The sequence below is a fragment of the Nematostella vectensis genome, chromosome 11 (assembly GCF_932526225.1).
Source record: "Nematostella vectensis chromosome 11, jaNemVect1.1, whole genome shotgun sequence".
NCBI lineage: Eukaryota > Metazoa > Cnidaria > Anthozoa > Actiniaria > Edwardsiidae > Nematostella > Nematostella vectensis.
This window is the reverse complement of record NC_064044.1, coordinates 11,279,971-11,297,432: the sequence shown is the minus strand read 5'-3', so window position 1 is coordinate 11,297,432 and position 17,462 is coordinate 11,279,971. Positions and strand designations below refer to the sequence as shown.

Here is a 17,462-nt window from a genome sequence, read left to right as displayed (position 1 = left end):
GGCACAAAATCAAGTGCCCCCTTGAGTGTATTGTTATTAAGCATTGTAAGCACTGTCACTGGGGGTGGTCACTGCCAGAGGGTTTATTGAGTCCCTAGTGGTTCTTTTACGTCCCTTCGGTTCAGGTTAGTGTAGTGCAACTTGAAGAGACGGGACCTCCGGTTTAGTGTCCTTATCCGAGAAGACTGGAAACGCGGGAAAATAGCTTCAACTCACTTGTGACACACTAGGCCAGCCGGCCAGTGCTGAAAAACGCAAGACTAGTTCCAGTACCGCGCGGTTAAACCAGCCTTTTTGTTTTGAAATGGCGGCTTTTTACCGGCGAACTGTCACATTTTGGCGAATGCTAAGAAAACTACACCAAACCTAAGGCTATAATTTTTTTATGACTCCCTCATTATCACACAAATCTGTCATCTTTTGTACAGTATGGTTTTAATGCTGTACAGTTAGTCAAATCAGCGACTGAAGTCAGCCTTTCGTACCTTTTCTCGAACGATTCAACAGTACGATTGTGCTTGTTTTCGCCAGAGCACGCGCATGCGCATACGTTATTCAGCACTGTCGTCATTTGCAGGATTCGTGTTGGTGCGTGACACTAGCGAGACAGATTCATTTCAAGATAAATTTCATGTAACTTTCTGTCTGTCTTATGTAATGATTGACGTCCACGAACTAACCAAAATCACCGTTAGAAGGGTCGCGATGTATTGAGAATCGCTGTTGTTGACCAAGTTGGCCAGCCGTGCTTTCAGAAAATGTTGACAGGCATATGCAAAAAAATATACTCCTGGAATAATTTTCCTGGGAAAATTATAACGATACTACTGAAATGATACTACTAAAATGATACTCCTGGAATAATTTTCCTGGAAAAATTATAACGATACTACTGAAATGACACTACTGAAATGACACTCCTGGAATAATTTTCCTGGAAAAATTATAACGATACTATTGAAATGATACTCCTGGAATAATTTTCCTAGAAAAATTATTACGATACTACTAAAATGATACTCCTGGAATAATTTTCCTGGAAAGTTATAACGATACTATTGAAATGATACTCCTGGAATAATTTTCCTGGAAAAATTATAACGATACTACTGAAATGATACTCCTGGAATAATTCTCCTGGAATAATAATCCTAGAATAATTCTCATGGATTATTTTTATGCATTTTTCTTATCTATTAGATGCCTTGAAGCACTGCGGCCTACCACAAATGGATTCTTCAATTGCCACGTTATTTGAAAAAATTGTGTATACCACGAAAATACAAAACACCAACATAATCAAACATCATTAAAAACGATTTTTTTTATTATAAAGAACATTTGGATGAGAAAGATATAGATGGTGATTTGAAATATTTTTTGCAAGAAAAACTGGTGTTGTTTATGGATAACTAACATCTTTTTCGAAATACCCTGGCTAAATTCTCTATGGCTTTATGTCTTTGTCTTTACTAGAAAATATTGTTCACATTCGTTTTTACAATAAAACCCCAGTGACATTTTGCCTTGAAGAGCCACCGCTATTAAACTTGTACAACGTTGTACAATTATATGATATTTTGTACCTATTTATATTTCGACTATGTCCGAAAGATCACGTCATCCAGGGGCAAAGGTCACGCCATCGATTTCTTGCATTCACCTCTTCCGTAATATAGAATGCCCTAACCGCCATTGTTCAAAGTCTGGGCGGCTCAGTCTGGGCATATTATGACCTTGTTATTGTTTATCATTTAAAATACAGCGGTTTATTTGCAAGTAAACTTCAAAATAACAATCTACGAATGTAGTCGGATCTTTAATTCACGATATTTGATTGAAAATATCTTGGTTACTCGCTTGAAATAGCCGATGTCAATGGATTGTGCCTATATTATTTCCTCATTACCTAAACGCCTGCTCACATGTCATTATTGTAGATCTTGCTGAGGTGTGATACCACCTTCGTAAGCTGGGAATTACCCCCGAGATTCCTGATCAATTGTAACGCGCTGTGAATCAAGAAAAAAACAATCACGGTCAAACATTTAAAGGAGGAAGTATTTTAAACTCAAAAATAGTCGGTTAACCCCTTTTTTATTTCTTCGCAAGCAAATGTAAAAAAGCCGAATAAAAGACTATTTAACTGGACCAGTCTCATGAAACTGATTTTGCCATACAATAGGGGACTTGCGCATAGAGATCTGTACAGGACCCGAAATGATCCCAGGACCCGAAACGATCCCAGGACCCGAAACGATCCCCAAAAGTACCCCAACTGATCCCGGGACCCGAAACGATCCCCAAGAGTCCCCGAAATGAACCCCAAGGAATTACAGTAATGGACAACTAAAGGAATGTGTAAGGATTGGCTTTCAGTTTTAAAAACATATGAAACATTTAGCTTTGTTTGTGTTATTAAAAGGAAATTTACATTAACTAAAACTATAGTATTAAGATTTTTATATACGACTGCGGGGGAAATACAGTGGTTGAGTCAGAAATTGGGGTCAACTAACAACTCATGTGATAGTAATTTGAGGAGCCCGGCGTGGATAAATCATTTTTACATAACAAGCCATAAAAGAAAGTCTTTACAGATGGGACATGCTGCTTTACATAGGAAGCGAAATGTTTTAAAGTTATTTTTTGGCATGTTTGTTTTCGGTAAATGAAAGACCTATCATATCGTGAGATCATGCCGGGGTATACGCACGACTACATGAGGAAATTCAAAACTCACATAATATTGCTTTCACATCCTCTTAATATTTTGCATCGATAGTAGAAGGGTTGTTCGAGTGTATTACTCAGTGTGCTTTTGTCATTCCATCTTCTCGGCCAAACCGGCTGCCTAAAATGTGTAGGTAAATATTCGCTCGTGTGAACAAGGATTTCGTGGTGAAATACATGTTTGGTTGTCAGATGAATATTAATTTTTAGGGGTGATGTTTACCGGAAATGAGATTTATAGTGTCGGAGTCATGTGTCGGAACCGCAAAATGTTAAGAGTGTGATGGAAGGTCAAAAGTTTGGTTGATCTGAGCAAAGCTGTGCTATGTTTATGCTGTATTCCTTTCAGTAGCAATTTAAAGTTGTGTATTTGTTTTGGACTCTGTTTATGGGTTTAACGCCGGGCAATGTAATAAATAGAAGTATTGTGTTGGAATTTAATATTTTTAAGTCACGTTGCTTAGAAATCGAGTCGCTCTTAACCCTTTATTATGCTTCAAAACTTGCAAGTATTTCTTCTGCTTTCCCTTTGTCCATTACCGCAATTCCTTGGGGTTGATTTCGGGGACTCCTCGGTATCGTTTCGGGTCCGAGGATCAGTTGGGGTACTTTTGGGGATCATTTCGGGTCCTGGGATCGTTTCGGGTCCTGGGATCATTTCGGGTCCTGTACAGATCTCGTGACCTTTTGTGTGGTAAATTAAAACCAAAATAAACACAGAATTGACTGCGCCCGTCTCGTCAAAGAACGTTGAAAAAAATAAAATTTTTAAATGAATATAAAGCCTTTCTGGAAAAAAAATATTTCTGGCTTTATTCGTTAGTGCGAAATAATTTCCTTTTTGTTGTTGCCATTTTGCCACTAAAAGCCTGAGCGCACGCGAGTTTACCACCCAAAAAGTCACGTGATCTCCTAGCGCAAGTCCCCTACTATTCATTTGGATTATTGCTGCATCTTCTTTCTACTACTTCAAAGTGCTGTAGCAGGACTTACAATATTGGGGGGGGGGGGGGGCAAAGAAATGCCCCTACTGGTAATTTTCTTTTAAATTTTGAAAATATTCGGGGTGGGGAGTGGCAAAACTGCCGCACCCTTGATACAGCTTTGCTTCGTACAGCCGTGGGAGGGCACGTGCCCCCCCCTATTAAAAAATTATATAGAAATGAACAGTAGGGGCGTGGCTGTGCCTCCAAATATATTCTTAATGTTTTTTGTATTGTGACCCTTCCCCTACATGTCGAGGCCTGCTACGGCACTGCCGTTTAACAACAGCTTCAAGGGTATAAAGTACAGGAGCTCATCTAAGTTTTATAGACCACGTGTTCGTACCTCGTTTCAAGTTCCCTCAACACTTCTCGAGTGTAAGAAAATGAGCCCACCTGAAAAAGGACACAAAAGCGATATAATGGCAATAAAATTTGTGGAGAATCTAGGTGGTGCAGTTGGCAGAGCGTCGCTCTGTAGTGTCTGTGCCTCTCACAACTGGGTCCTGGGTTCGATTCCCGGTTACGGCGTAAGTTGGGTTAGTTGGTCTCGACTTTCCTCCGAGGGTTTTTCTCCGGGTTCTCTGGAACCAACAATTTCGATCCTAGCTGTGATCCGTGGTCAGACATGAGTTGTATGGCGGCTGCCTGAGGCGCCTTGTATGCCTTCAACTCGACCACGTCTGAATCTGCGCTCTTGAACAGGCATACTCTCTGCATGATGCGCTCTTGAAACTCAGAATCTAGCTGCGATGAGAGCGATTAGCTACTCCAACTTATTCATTTATATTACTGTAATGAGCAGAAAGTTAGAGCCGAATACTGGCAATTACTATATTTAAGTATTACAGCACTCGAGGAAATAACCGAGGCTAGCGAAAGAGCAAGCTTCTGTTCTTCTTAACATTAAATCCCTCTACCTGTTTTAAACAGTCGACGCAGTATTTTTTCATATCTATATCTTCAGTTCTTTGCTTTAGAATATCTAATTTGTTTAGTTTAAGGTTAACACGCACTTTGGTTTCATAAAAACTTGTGAACTAATAAAAACATTGCGCGACACGAACAAGAAAGACGAGAACGCAGGCACAACGCTTGGGACTTGTTTGCTATGCCCAGGCGCGCAGGGTGAAGGATTGAAGGATTGAAGGAAGGATTGAAGGATTGAAGGATTGAAGGATCGTCAAATACTATCCTTTTTGTATACGATACCTATGACTTTAATTTTCTGCCTTGGAATTAAGTCATATCGTAGGATACCGTTTCTTTTAAAGTAAGGATACTCATAATTTTCTTGCTTGATGGATCCCCCCTGATGCCGTGAATGATGGGAAAAGAGAACTTCCCTTCTGTCAGATCTTCACAGAAACTTTTGTTTTCTTTGTACTGCAATGAAGAACAAAGATGCTCACGTATTAAATGAACCAAGCAGAAAATAGTAGTGTAACGCATTATGCAAAAAGGGACTCAGTCTTTCGCCCCATGACAAAGTTCTTCAACAGGGTTCTGGATTCCGGATCCTAGTGTGTGGACTCCGGACTCCATGTGGACATGTTTTTTCCCGTGGATTCCGGATTCCATTTTTGTTTTCCAGTATTCTTGTATTTTGGATTCCAGCTTGAGTCTTGGATTAGGGATCCTAATGTGTCGAGATGGAAAAGCACATAACAGTCTCTGTGATTGGTCTGTACCATTCTATGTTTTGTTGAGTACACCCACCCATTCCCGATGGGTGGGTGTACGTGGAAGGAAAAGGTCCCCATTTCCGATGGGTTAGTGTACGTGAGAGGAAAGGGTACCCATTCCCGATGGGTGGGTGTACGTGGAAGGAAAGGGTCCCCATTCCCGATGGGTAAGTGTACATGGGAGGAAAGGGTCCCCATTCCCGATGGGTGGGTGTACGTGAGAGGAAAGGGTCCCCATTCCCGACGGGTGGGTGTACGTGAGAGGAAAGGGTCCCCATTCTCGATGGGTAAGTGTACGTGGAAGGAAAGGGTCCCCATTACCTTGGGTGGGTGTACGTGGAAGGAAAGGGTCCCCATTCGCGATGGGTAAGTGTACGTGGAAGGAAAGGGTCCCCATTCCCGATGGGCGGGTGTACGTGAAAGAAAGGGGTCCCCATTCCCGATGGGTGGATTCATATAAGGTTACAATGTTGTTTGGGTGGATAGTGGCTCTAAAGCAAGCCATATTGGTACAAGGAAGGTAAGAACAGTGTTTGTTTAGGCTAAATTTTGATAATAAAACGCGAATTTTCCTCTAATTTGGCCAAAAAGTGCCTTGCTTGCGACACGGTCTCCGTGTTTGTTTGGAAAACCAGGTCAAGTTACTTTGCGTATTCGAGCCGACGTCCCCGACGCTATTTCTTTGACCGGGTTTTCTAAGCAAACACGGAGAGCGCGTCGCCAACATAACAAGGCACATAACAGCCAAATAACAGGGAAATTCGTGGTTTGTTATCGGACTTTAGCCTAAAAAACACTATTCCTGTACCGCCCTTGTGGATACCAATTGATTATTTGGGATATCAAAAGTGACAAGTAAGCACGTGATACAAGCAACATTACAGATCGCCTTAGTGGTTCAAGATTTGCCATTATTTCGCATTTAATGGAAATTGAGTGATATCCATAGCTCTTTCCATCTATAGATCTGCCATTTGTTCAGGATAACGCTTTCTTTACAGCGAAACGCGAAAAGCAAACCAATAACAAGCAATGATGCGAAAAACGTACTATTTGACTGGCTTGTATCTCTTCCTAGCGAAACAGCGAGGTAAAGAAATGCTTAAACAAGGACCCACACTAGAAAAAGGGCCTGGACCAGGTCAACAAAAGGCTCAGTTGTCAGTAAACTGCTACTCGGTGCGGAGCTCCGGAGTTCAGTCAAGCGTGTCTTGTTTGCCCACGAGGAGCGAAACCCAAACTCAACTTTTGAAGCGCTTTTCTTCTCGTTTGCTCGGTTTATTTTCTCTTTGCCCTTCAAATCTTTAACGATAACAGAACTAAAAAGTCTCACTACCGACGCAATGTTACGGCGTGTTGTCATCTTGAAGTTTGAATTTTATTTATCCAAAAGAGGGCGGAGCCAAGCCCTTTTATAGTGCGGATCCTAGTTTGAGCAAATCGAACACGACGGAATCCTCATAAATTGTGATTCTTGTATGCTAGCTATCTTGAAGCTTTGTATTGATGGTCATAACAGCACGCGCGGCACTATGATTAAGTGTTACCTCTTCTGAAAGCAGATTTGCGTAGTCATCTCGTATTTGAAAATAAAGGCCCAGCATATCGAGCAGTGGCAAAAAGTCACTACAAAGAGGGGGGAATCAAAACTATATCACCATATGAATAAATTTCAAATAATGACTTTATATTCAATACTGACTAAATATGTAATACTTACTTTATATTTGATACTGACTTAATATGTAATACTGACTATATATTAGATACTGACTTATCTAATATTGACCTCATATTTGATACTGACTTCTGCCAGCAAGCCAGCTCTCGTTTGGAGTTCCCGTAAAAGCTCTGATAAGACCCTAAATCCTTTTTTGTCTCAAAGAGTGGGGACGGGATTTTGGCCCTAGGGACAGGGTTTTGGCCCTGGGATGGGGGGGGGGGGGGCTTTCTTGTGATTTTATGGTTTTATAAAATATAAGATTTTTTTTGTTTTCGAACACGCGAAACAGGATTCCCGCTCGCAAAAAAAGAACTTTATGTATACAACCCTATTATTTAAGAAAGTATACAACCCTATTATTTAAGAAATTTAAAAATACCGCATGTCAACCTTACCTTTTATTTTCACTAAATAATTGCATTAGTCGCACAGCAACTCTAAATAGACCACCCGTCTCTGGAAGTCAAAACAGCCAGCATGATAAGTATGCGGTTTGGACATTCCTCATTGGTCAGCGGCGCATTTATAAAACTACCAATGTTTTCTGTGTTCCGTGTTTTGTTTTGCCCTTGCATCGCAGTATGACATTATCTCGTTGTTGCTGTCTTATATCGTCAATAGGCATGGCATTCTACTACTCCCTTGGCAAATTCGAGGACTTATGTCACCTACCAAGTGTTAGAAAGCATAATTTCCATCGTCTTATTTTGGGAAGTTGTTACGATATTTCCAATCAAATATGGTATATAAAGCATGGTCTTTGTTTTCAGGTGGTTGATTTGAAATTTCATCTCATAATTTGCCTTCCGTTATAGGTTGAAAATAATAACAAAGGTGTGGCTGGCAAGGTCTCTTTAACAAATAGATCTCGTTTTTGCTTGCGTCGCTTTGATAATCAATGGATTACCTCATAGTGTTCCATGAGCAAACGAGTACGCGATGAGATAAAGTAGAGAACAGACAGACAAATAAATGAGAAGTAGATGTTTTAAAAACGACGAAAATTTGGTTTTAATCAGTGCGGCACAGAGTATATCTACACCACTAAAGTAGTCACCCCCAACTCCATCCTGCCCTGTGGGCAATTTGCTTCGTGTATCCTGAGCGCCCAGAAATCAGGCTGGCGGAGCAAATCAACTAAATGACTTTGTCACATTTGAAGCAAATTTTAAATGCTTACATGTATCTATTGCTGACCGAACCTCTAATCCGGTTTATACTTCTATCAGGGTTTAATAAACCAGGTATTTATTAAATTAAAAAGAAACAATTCAATATACAACTGCATTATGTCCCTCTATGAGGTATTAAAGGTACTTAAACTCTACTAGTAAAACCAAAACAGAAAAAAACTAAGCAAAATTTTGCAGAGAAGGACGAAACGATACTTTTGGGACAACGTTCTTTTGGTGTCTAATAGTAACGCGAAGGCACATAGTCAGGATTTTATCCTGTACCATTTTCATATATTTTCTTTGATGAGTTGAAAATAGAGATAAAAAAATAACGCAAAAAGTATTGTAAAATATACATACTTACTTTTGCGGACCATGTCTCTATATTCCTCTTCTGTAGGGCAGGTATAGGAGTCTCTCCAGTAAATGTCCATTCCCTGACCACGGTGAAGTTCTAGCAGTTCCTCTGTACAAAAAACCCACATGATTAAAGAATTAAAATTCACTTTCAAAGAAACATTATCCAGGGGCAGATCCAAAAGTTCAAAAAAGAGAGAAGCGAATCAACGGCTTCAAGAAAGGTGGGGGATTCATTGTTACTCAATAGATTTCCTTATATTTTTTGTTATTTTTTTTTGCCAAATATCTGAAATGGGGGAGGCAGAGAATACAGGCTTCACCCCAGATCTGGCCCTCTGTTGTTGATTACCATAAAAGCTTATTCATTGTTCTTTTGTCTTGAAGAGGGGATGGATGGGGTAAGGGGTGAATAGAGAGATAGGACTCACTTGTTAATTTTGGCTCTAGAGAAGAGGGCATTCATGGTAGGTATTGTACTTGAATTATGGGTGGTTAAGTTCTTTTTTTTTGGCAGTAAATGGCAAATTCAGGAAGAAGTAAGAAGGATCCGTTTCAACCTTTTCAAGATTTTCTTAGACAGAGCATTACCAACTATTACATAATCTGAACCTAATATTATGCAAAGCCTTATTTTCAGTTGTGGATTGAAGTTTGCAGGTTACTTATAACTGCAGAAATATGCCGCTGACAAAAAAAAATCACATGCCTGATTACAAATTGTTTTAATATTAAGAGGAGAAACTTTGATTATGTTTACTGAGCCAGAAGAGTAGGATTCAATTGTGAATTACTAATCATGTTCTATTTCTTCTGGTTTGGCACTTTTTACCTGTAAACACATGAATACACTCTGGGTGATTCAGAGACAACACTTTTTCCAAAGCCTTGAAATAAATGTAGTTTGCACTGTTGATAGTTTGTGCAACTCCATAAATAGTATGAGCAACTGAAAAGAAGAAAGGTAATGTTTAGTTCTCTAATACATAGCCAGAGACTAGAATTATAGGGATAGAGAGAGAGAGAGAAAGAGTCGGGGAGGATAGCCGAGGGGAGGGGGTGTTAATTGGGTGGATATCTGCTATGCCTGAAACCATGGTATGATTTTCCCAAAATTGCAATCAGAGACGTCCATTATATGAGAGTATCAAGTGACATTCACAAACCTGGTATGCCTCTCCTTAATTTTGAATTATCCTCAATATCATCAATTCTAGATAAAGCAAAATAAAATGTACTTGTTATGCAAGTTATAGCAATATAAACAAACAAATAAATAAACTAATAAATTAATAAATAATACATGTATATAAATTGTGAAGCTAATCCTTGCAGCTGGACTGGTGAGTTAAGGGGTAGATATATAGTACAATGTGATTGAATCAGCAGCATCGCAGGCAGAAATATGATTTTTTTCATTATCAGAAATATTATTCAGTAAATAGTGTCTGTTTAGAGTTGACAAATAATAGTAGGGGTGGGTGGGATACTTAATTATAGCAATTAGGAAAAAATTAGGTCTTCATTGTTTAAAACTTTTCTTGTTAAGAAAGGTGTAGTGCTGTCTGACCCCAGGAGGAAAAATGTCTTTGATTTGTTGTTGTCGTTGTTATTGTTGTTGTTGTTGTTGAGGGAGAAAAACTGGAAAGCCCATAGTAATAAAACCCTTGGTGCAAATACATTGAACTGAATTCATGTTGGAACTGTAAACCAAACTCTGGAGTATAGTGGCAAAGGCACAAGCACAACAGATCAGGTTCCGCCAACCTTTTTAATTGGTGTTATTCAGTAGTATGTTTTACATATTTTAATGCATTTTTCCCCAAATTATGCTCATTCCGCACTGAAAGGGGAAATTATGCATTTTCACATTGGCACATAAATCTGGAAGGCCTGAAAAATGCAGCATCCAAACAACAGTGAGTACATCTTACTTACAAAAGACTAGAATTATGAAGCATTTTGACAACATCTGCTATAATCTTCAGTTTATCCTCTGGTATTTTCAACCAAACATTGAATGCCTGAAACAAACAAATAATACTTTTTTTGTTCCAAATAAAAGCCTTTCACATTTAACCCCTCTGCATAATATAAGGCTTAAAAGCAAACTATTACGAGTTTTTTTTTTATAATCAAATAGTTACTTTGAGAAAATTTTGTTTTGTTTGAGGGTAAAAGTCAGGGTTTAAGTCTTTTTTTTTTAACTTTTCACTTATAGCAATATACAATATTGCTTGGGGGAACGTTGGGTTTTGTGGTATTGCCCCTTTTTTGTACGAAATTGCTGTAAAAGTACAAAAATCATGAGTTGATGCGGTATTTCAAAACGCTGCTAAATGCGAGATTTTGCTTTTTAAACTGTGGTATTGCTTCCCTGCTAGCACAGGCCTCTTTTCTCTGTATTTCGCTGGGCTGGAGTTCGCGAGGAAAAGAGACCTCTGCCATGGGTCGCAAGTTCGTTTGATCAAACCGCCGTCCACGATCGTGGACAAGATCCAGAGCGCATGCTCCGTTAATTAATTACTGGCCACTATTTGAGCCCACAATGACTAGCGCATGCGTGAAGCGTATATCCGCTGCGGGATAATAAGCCAGCATTCGAAACGGCATCCTCCGTAGAAATATCACGCGACGAATTATAAAAGTAGCCATTCAATGCCTTATCTTCATTCAGAATTTTCTCTCTTTTGACTAACAAGTCAATCTTCCGTTTACAGGTTTTGCAGCATATTCTTTTGGAATTAGCTGATCTAAGTTTACCAAAAATCTTTGTAACATTTTCTTCAAGTCCAACTGTGCGATATCTACATTGAAGAAACTCGCCTGCCCAGATGTCTTGAAATTTATCCCACAAACAAGACAAAACTCATCTTTGCTGCGTTTGCTGTTCAATCTTTTCAGTGACGTTTTAGGTGATTGATATTGAACAGTTGTTTTATTTTTTCGAAGAGCAGAACTAACCTGAGTTTCATTCATAATTTGAGACTAAAACCATGCAAAGCATATTAGCATATTTACGTCAAGCGTGGTCGCTTGGAAAAGTACACGCATGTGCAACGAAAATAGTTTCGACCCATGGCAGAGGTCTCTTCTCCTCGCGAACGCAATCACAGCGAAATACAGAGAAAAGAGGCCTCTGCTAGCAGGGAACGGTATTGCGGTAAAAAATAAAATATTGCGGTGTTAGTCCTGCTGTACACAGGATTTGCTCTTGGTACAGGATTATCTAGCAGGAAACCTAAAAATGTGTGGCGCATGCTCTTCAAAACCTAGTCCTTCTGTAAAGTATGTGATATTTCCGATTTTTTTCTGTGGTTTTGCAATGTTATTAAAAAAATGTCCACTCTTAGCCTGTACATTCTGAAAAAAAGGAATTGATTTTTCATTAAAATTAGAATTTTCGACAGAGCTTTGAAAATTGTTATTCATTTTCATTTGTGACCAAGGCAACTGCCCTTTCTCCAAATGTTAAACAAAAAACCTATATTATATATTTCTCTAATTGTGCGAATGCATGTCTATTGCTGTCCAAGCTGACCAAATTTTATTTGATAGAAGAAAATACTGGTATATAGAATTTACAAAATCTAAAGTATCAATTATAATTACTGTATATAGACTTTAAGAATTTTGGAGGGGTATTTCCCCCCTTCCATTGTGAACCAAAAACGCCCTTTGCCCTTCCCCTCTCCCAGATGGGGTACAAGATACAAGCATGACAGGGGGAGGGGATTGGGGTGTTCGCCCCCCCCCCCCCCCCTTATGTTTATATCAAGCTAGCCAATGCCACAAACTAGAAGTATTGATCTAGACCATAAAAAACCTATACGGTATTTCTTGATAGTTCAAACACTCACCTGAATAAGCGTCTCCCTAACTTGCTTGCCCGGTACTTGTAGGATGTATTTATAAGGCTCTAACAAGATCTAATCAAAGAAAATAACCAAATATTATTTCTTACCGATACGATCACAAGCCCAAACTAAACACGAGGATCTATCGACTCCGTTTACACAACATTATCTACAGTAAATTGGGTAAATTCCAACAGATTTACCTGTTCTTGTGCTGAGCTTGAACATTCAGACATGGCGAAGTATATCCGAAACAATAACTTGGAGATATTAAAATAAAACAAGCTTACAAACTAATCTCTTGACTTTTTGTGCCGACCTTTCGAAAATTATTGACAAGCATGCTCGCGGGCTCAAGGCTTTAGCGGAAATGACGTCACGATATGTTTATTCAAGTAATGATAAACCTGTTAGTTTATTGAATTTCGAACATTTTGAGCAAATACGAAGTCTTGGACGTCAGAACGTTAGACTTTTCTTGAGCAACTGAGTTTGCTGGACTTCTTACTTCAATGTTAACGCTAATATTTTGAGGTAAGTTGAGCTGTGACCTAACTTGAACCACTTGCATAATCGTTGGCGAGCTCGAACGAATCGATTTGCTCTGTTGTTGAATGTTAGCTGCGTTGCGAACCATTTTTAACAGGCGCTATGGGCTAAGCTTTCTTCATTTTTACTCAAACTTACCGTTATCACGTATCCTTAAATATGGCTTACATTGTGCAAGGTTTAATTAGAGGGTTTAGACCTAAAAGTAGCCAATGGGGCCGGAAGCAAAGATAAAGTCTTACAAACGAGGTATTTGTGTACAATAACAATTACACCAAAATACCTTAGCTGGAGACTTCACAATGCTATATTGTGGTTTCCGCAGTGTCATAATGTATTGGTTATGTAAAAATAGAATCGCTCGTGCTTGAATTATGCAATGTCCAGACGAAAACTTTGCAAATCACAGCTTGTCAAGAAGAATAGATTTTTTTGTTTATGTGGTGGTTTTCGTTGTTTACATTTTTGGTATTTAATGCATTGTGATTTCGATATAGGAATGTTTATAAAACACAAATCAGTATTCGTGACCTCTGGGGGGGGGGGGGGGGGACTCTCCCAAAAAATGCACATATGCTCGTCGAGAAAATGAATTCTAACTCTAAGGAGGGGGGCGTACGGGGGGTGCGAAAACAGCAAAACCGCACAGAAAACCGTACAGACACCGCCAAGAAAAACAACAAAAATCGCAAAACTGGCACTAATAAGTCAATAACCGTAAACCGCGCAGTCTAGAGAAACCGAAAAACCGCGCCATATTATGGTAAAGCCGCATCACCGTAAACCCTTACGCCCCTTACGTAGCCTGGGGGCTGGGACGAGCTCACCCACGGACAGGGAGATGGTTTTCTGTGACGTCACAGTTCTTACCATCCACAGGAAATCCGATAAGAACTCTTGGGACTGGGCTGTATAAGTAGAAGTCTCAGCATGTCTGTCGCTGTTGGCGTAGATGTTAAACCTTTGTGTGCGCGCGCAGATGTCAGAGACTTCAAAGGATTTTGAAACAGACAACCTTAAACAGGCTTTTTAACTTTGCAAAGCCTTGACATGAAAGCAATAATGTGTTTTTTAGTAAGTAAATGTTACGGTTTATTGTGTCTCTTGCCGAAATAAGACGATTGCAAGCCATAGATAGACATAGCTAAAACAAAAGACCACCATTATCAAAGTTGAATTGCAACTTTCCAATAAGAGGGCAGACAAAATGATTAAGTTAGCTTAGATGTAATGACTTTTTTATGATAACTGGCGACCTTTTTTGCCTTAGGTGCCAGTTCTGATCAACAGACATTTTGCAGTCGCTCCGCTGATCTTCTCCGCGCCTTTTCCATCACCATTCAAATGGTTACTACTCATCCATAAACACAGGTATTTTTTTCCCAAAGCCTATGCCTTTGATTCAAGTTAAAAGAACATAGACATATGATATTGATATTCTTTTTCTTTATAATTTAATCGGTCACTTTTCCTCCAAGTTTGTTTTTAAGTAAGCCTTTGTTAAATTCAACTGCATTAGTTGTACGCTAAATGCTTCGTTCTTGTTATAAATACAAGGGCGTAGTTTTTATATTCAAAACTATATATTCCGCAAAAAGAATAGCTTTGCGTGCGTGCGGTAGAAGCAGTGGAAATTGTAATCTGTTCTACGAAGGTTTCGTCATTTTAGAGTTACGAAATGGATCGCTACTGAACATTTTGAGCATTACAAAAGTCCAAAAACGAGTTGAATAAATTGGGCGTGTTATTTAATAGATGACAAAGATGTCTAAACCATGGGTGGAGCTTGATAGCGCCACTTTGATCAGTTTAATTGTTTGTATTTTATCAGTTTATGTATCAGTTAAGACCGCGAACATTCTCATTTAAAGACCCTATGCACATTAGAAACATACTGCAAAATTGACAAGATTTTCCAATGCCAATTTGCAGTTTGCATTGCGATCTGCGTAAAAATATAAATAAATGATGATGATACTGTTTGTTCATACTTTGGCAATCGCTGGGCAAAGGCCTGGCTAAACCTGAAGACATGTGTCCTTGTTTCAGCCACCTCGATAATCATTGTTGTGCGCGCAAATCTTGTAGCAGCTACAAAGAAATTGTTGAGAAACATTTTCGTATCGCGCTCTACAAAATTTGTTGTACACTACTCGTTTTTGGTAGTGCTAAAATAGGGAACATTCTAGAGACATGTTGTCTAGTTTAGCCAGGCCTTTATGAACAGTAGAAGTAACTAAAAATCAGTGATTGTTATGATTTAGGAAACTCTGGCGCCACTTCTATTAATGGGAGGATATGTGTTAGTGGGAGGATATGTGTTCTTATATCGTTTCCCATTTAGGTTTTATGCTGATGGTATCAACACATTGCTGTGATACTGAATTTCCGCAACAGTATCGTTGCGGAAGAATATGAATAGTACAGTTTAGTAATTGGATCATTTTCCTGCCAGCGATTATTCTCGAAACTCATCTCATATCAAATTATATAGAGTCGTCCCTTTTAGTCTGCTAGCAGGCTCTCCATTGTGTTTATTCGGAAATGGAGTTTTGGGATGACTGTGGCGCGCCCCGAAACTCTGAAAACAGTCATTTCCCAGTAAACGCACTGGAGATTCGGCAAGCAAGCTACGTCCATTTTTTGCGTAATAACATGTGAGAGAACCATTGAGTTAACTACCCCAAGATGTCTAAGATTCTTGCCTTGCTCTATTTGTTTTCACCGCTAATTTAGTTGCCCAACCCTCGGCCACCGAAAATCGGTTGTTTACTTATTCTGAGTGAAGGCTGGCTCTCCCAAAGAGTTTGATTTTCTAGGCTGCTCGACGGGCATTTTCGGCTCCATTTCAGTGATTGCCAGCTGTCGATGACGACGTAGGGACGCCTAGATTGCTAACAGCCCCTTCTTAGGCGAACGTCAGTAAAAACAAAATATATCCGTGTTTTGCGCGATTCACCAGTTGACACCAGGTCAGCGCAGGTTATCGATGCGAGTGCAGGGGTGAACAGACCCTTAGAACGTGCCGAGAACACGTGGGTTTGTTGTCAGACGTGTTTGAGGGGTAGTGGAGCCGTCGTTATTGACGACTGAAGCCAAGGCGAGTGCAACTCGAGAATACGCTTCGTGGCTGAGTACGAACGTTGCTTCTATTGACAACTATATATATTTGGAGTTTTGCTTGGGGAGCCTTAACCCCCCCCCCCCCCCCCACAAAAAGAATATGATAATAATAATCCAGGCTAAGTGCCTTCAGAATTACGGTCACGTGACGTGTGACGCTTATAGGCGACCCCGTCACACCACAACTCTCTTACGCCGCTAATTATTTAATCTTACAGTATTTTATATTGAATATATTTCCGCAGGCTTCAACGCAAAGAATGAATGCTTTTGAGGCCACTCGATCTACGTCCCTGTGAGGGTCGAAGACTGAAGCTTTCTGTGCTTCTTTCAAATTATTAACGTCACCCATCCTTCAAGGGTTCCTGGACAAATAAGTCAAGCAAAATTCACCATGACATCTTTTCTAAGAATATTTTTCGCTGAAGTTCAGAAAACTCAGACCCGATGTGGCAGCGTGTTGTTCCTAGTCTCTCTCCTCTTCTGGACTGTGATGCTCGCGTATCTCACCGGCTACGTCTTCAACATCGACGACGACAACTTCGACTGCCGATCAAAAGCCGACGTCTACTCGCGCGATTCTCGGAAGAATGCCGAATGCTACCGGGAATACTCCGAAGAATACAACTACCCCATAACCCTGAGCACGTTTGCGATCATCAATGGATTGGTGCTTTTGATCACTTGGGGCCTTTATTTGGTGTGTGCGTTTGGCAAGCTCCCACATGATAGCCATGAAGATGAGAACCCACGCCGTCCAGACCCTACACTATTTAGGCCCTGTGTGCTACAGTTGACCTTTAGGACACTGTACTTAGTGGTGATGATGGGAGCTCTCCTGGGTCTCTTTCCTTTTGAATTCCCTGGGACCTTTAATTGCTCGTTAAATGGAACTGATTATAAATGCTCGGACGAGTTTGGAGACGAGAAGAGTAATTCTAGGAAGGTTATCTTGGTTTACGATGGTTTGTTTGGATTGTTTGCCTTCTGGGAACTCTTTTATGTCCTGTGTCATTGACTTCAAACGATAAATTATTCTTGGAAATTCATCGTTTTGGTTTACAATGGGGTGTTTGGGTTTCTGTCCTCTGGTGTAGCGCATTGCGCTCGCACTCAGTAACCATGCGGCTTAAAATACAAGATGGCGCCCGATCACCGAACTGAGCGGGTTTTCCGCGATGATAACATCGAGTACCGCCTGCAAGCAGGCTAATAGTTGATGTGTCATTGAAGAAACGCAACTCTCCGACATTCGCTTAGGTTTATAATTGGCAGCC

The 17,462-nt window shown here is 39.9% G+C and overlaps 1 protein-coding gene and 1 long non-coding RNA gene across 3 annotated transcripts; one reads left to right on the top strand and one right to left on the bottom strand.

Annotated features, from left to right (window-relative positions):
• Positions 1–1,306: 1,306 nt before the first annotated feature.
• Positions 1,307–12,872, bottom strand: LOC5504395 (geranylgeranyl pyrophosphate synthase). 2 transcript variants are annotated; one of them, XM_032372709.2, is made up of 12 exons: positions 12,717–12,872; positions 12,517–12,585; positions 10,595–10,680; positions 9,823–9,869; positions 9,489–9,605; positions 8,664–8,765; positions 7,520–7,580; positions 6,949–7,027; positions 5,000–5,102; positions 4,637–4,701; positions 4,063–4,112; positions 1,307–2,012 (listed from the first exon to the last, which is right to left on the bottom strand). In XM_032372709.2, exons 1-12 carry the CDS (start codon positions 12,747–12,749, stop codon positions 1,922–1,924), a joined length of 903 nt encoding a protein of 300 aa, XP_032228600.1. In that variant the 5' UTR covers positions 12,750–12,872; the 3' UTR covers positions 1,307–1,921. The 2 variants fall into 2 exon arrangements, 1 of the variants encoding a protein (XP_032228600.1); XR_007314124.1 differs by lacking the exons at positions 1,307–2,012; positions 4,063–4,112 and having other exon boundaries at positions 4,644–4,861; positions 4,898–5,102.
• Positions 12,873–12,896: 24 nt separating this feature from the next.
• Positions 12,897–17,234, top strand: LOC116612100. Its single transcript, XR_004293769.2, has 3 exons — positions 12,897–13,047; positions 14,333–14,433; positions 16,431–17,234. It is a non-coding gene; the product is annotated as an uncharacterized LOC116612100 (long non-coding RNA).
• The last annotated feature ends 228 nt before the right edge of the window (positions 17,235–17,462 follow it).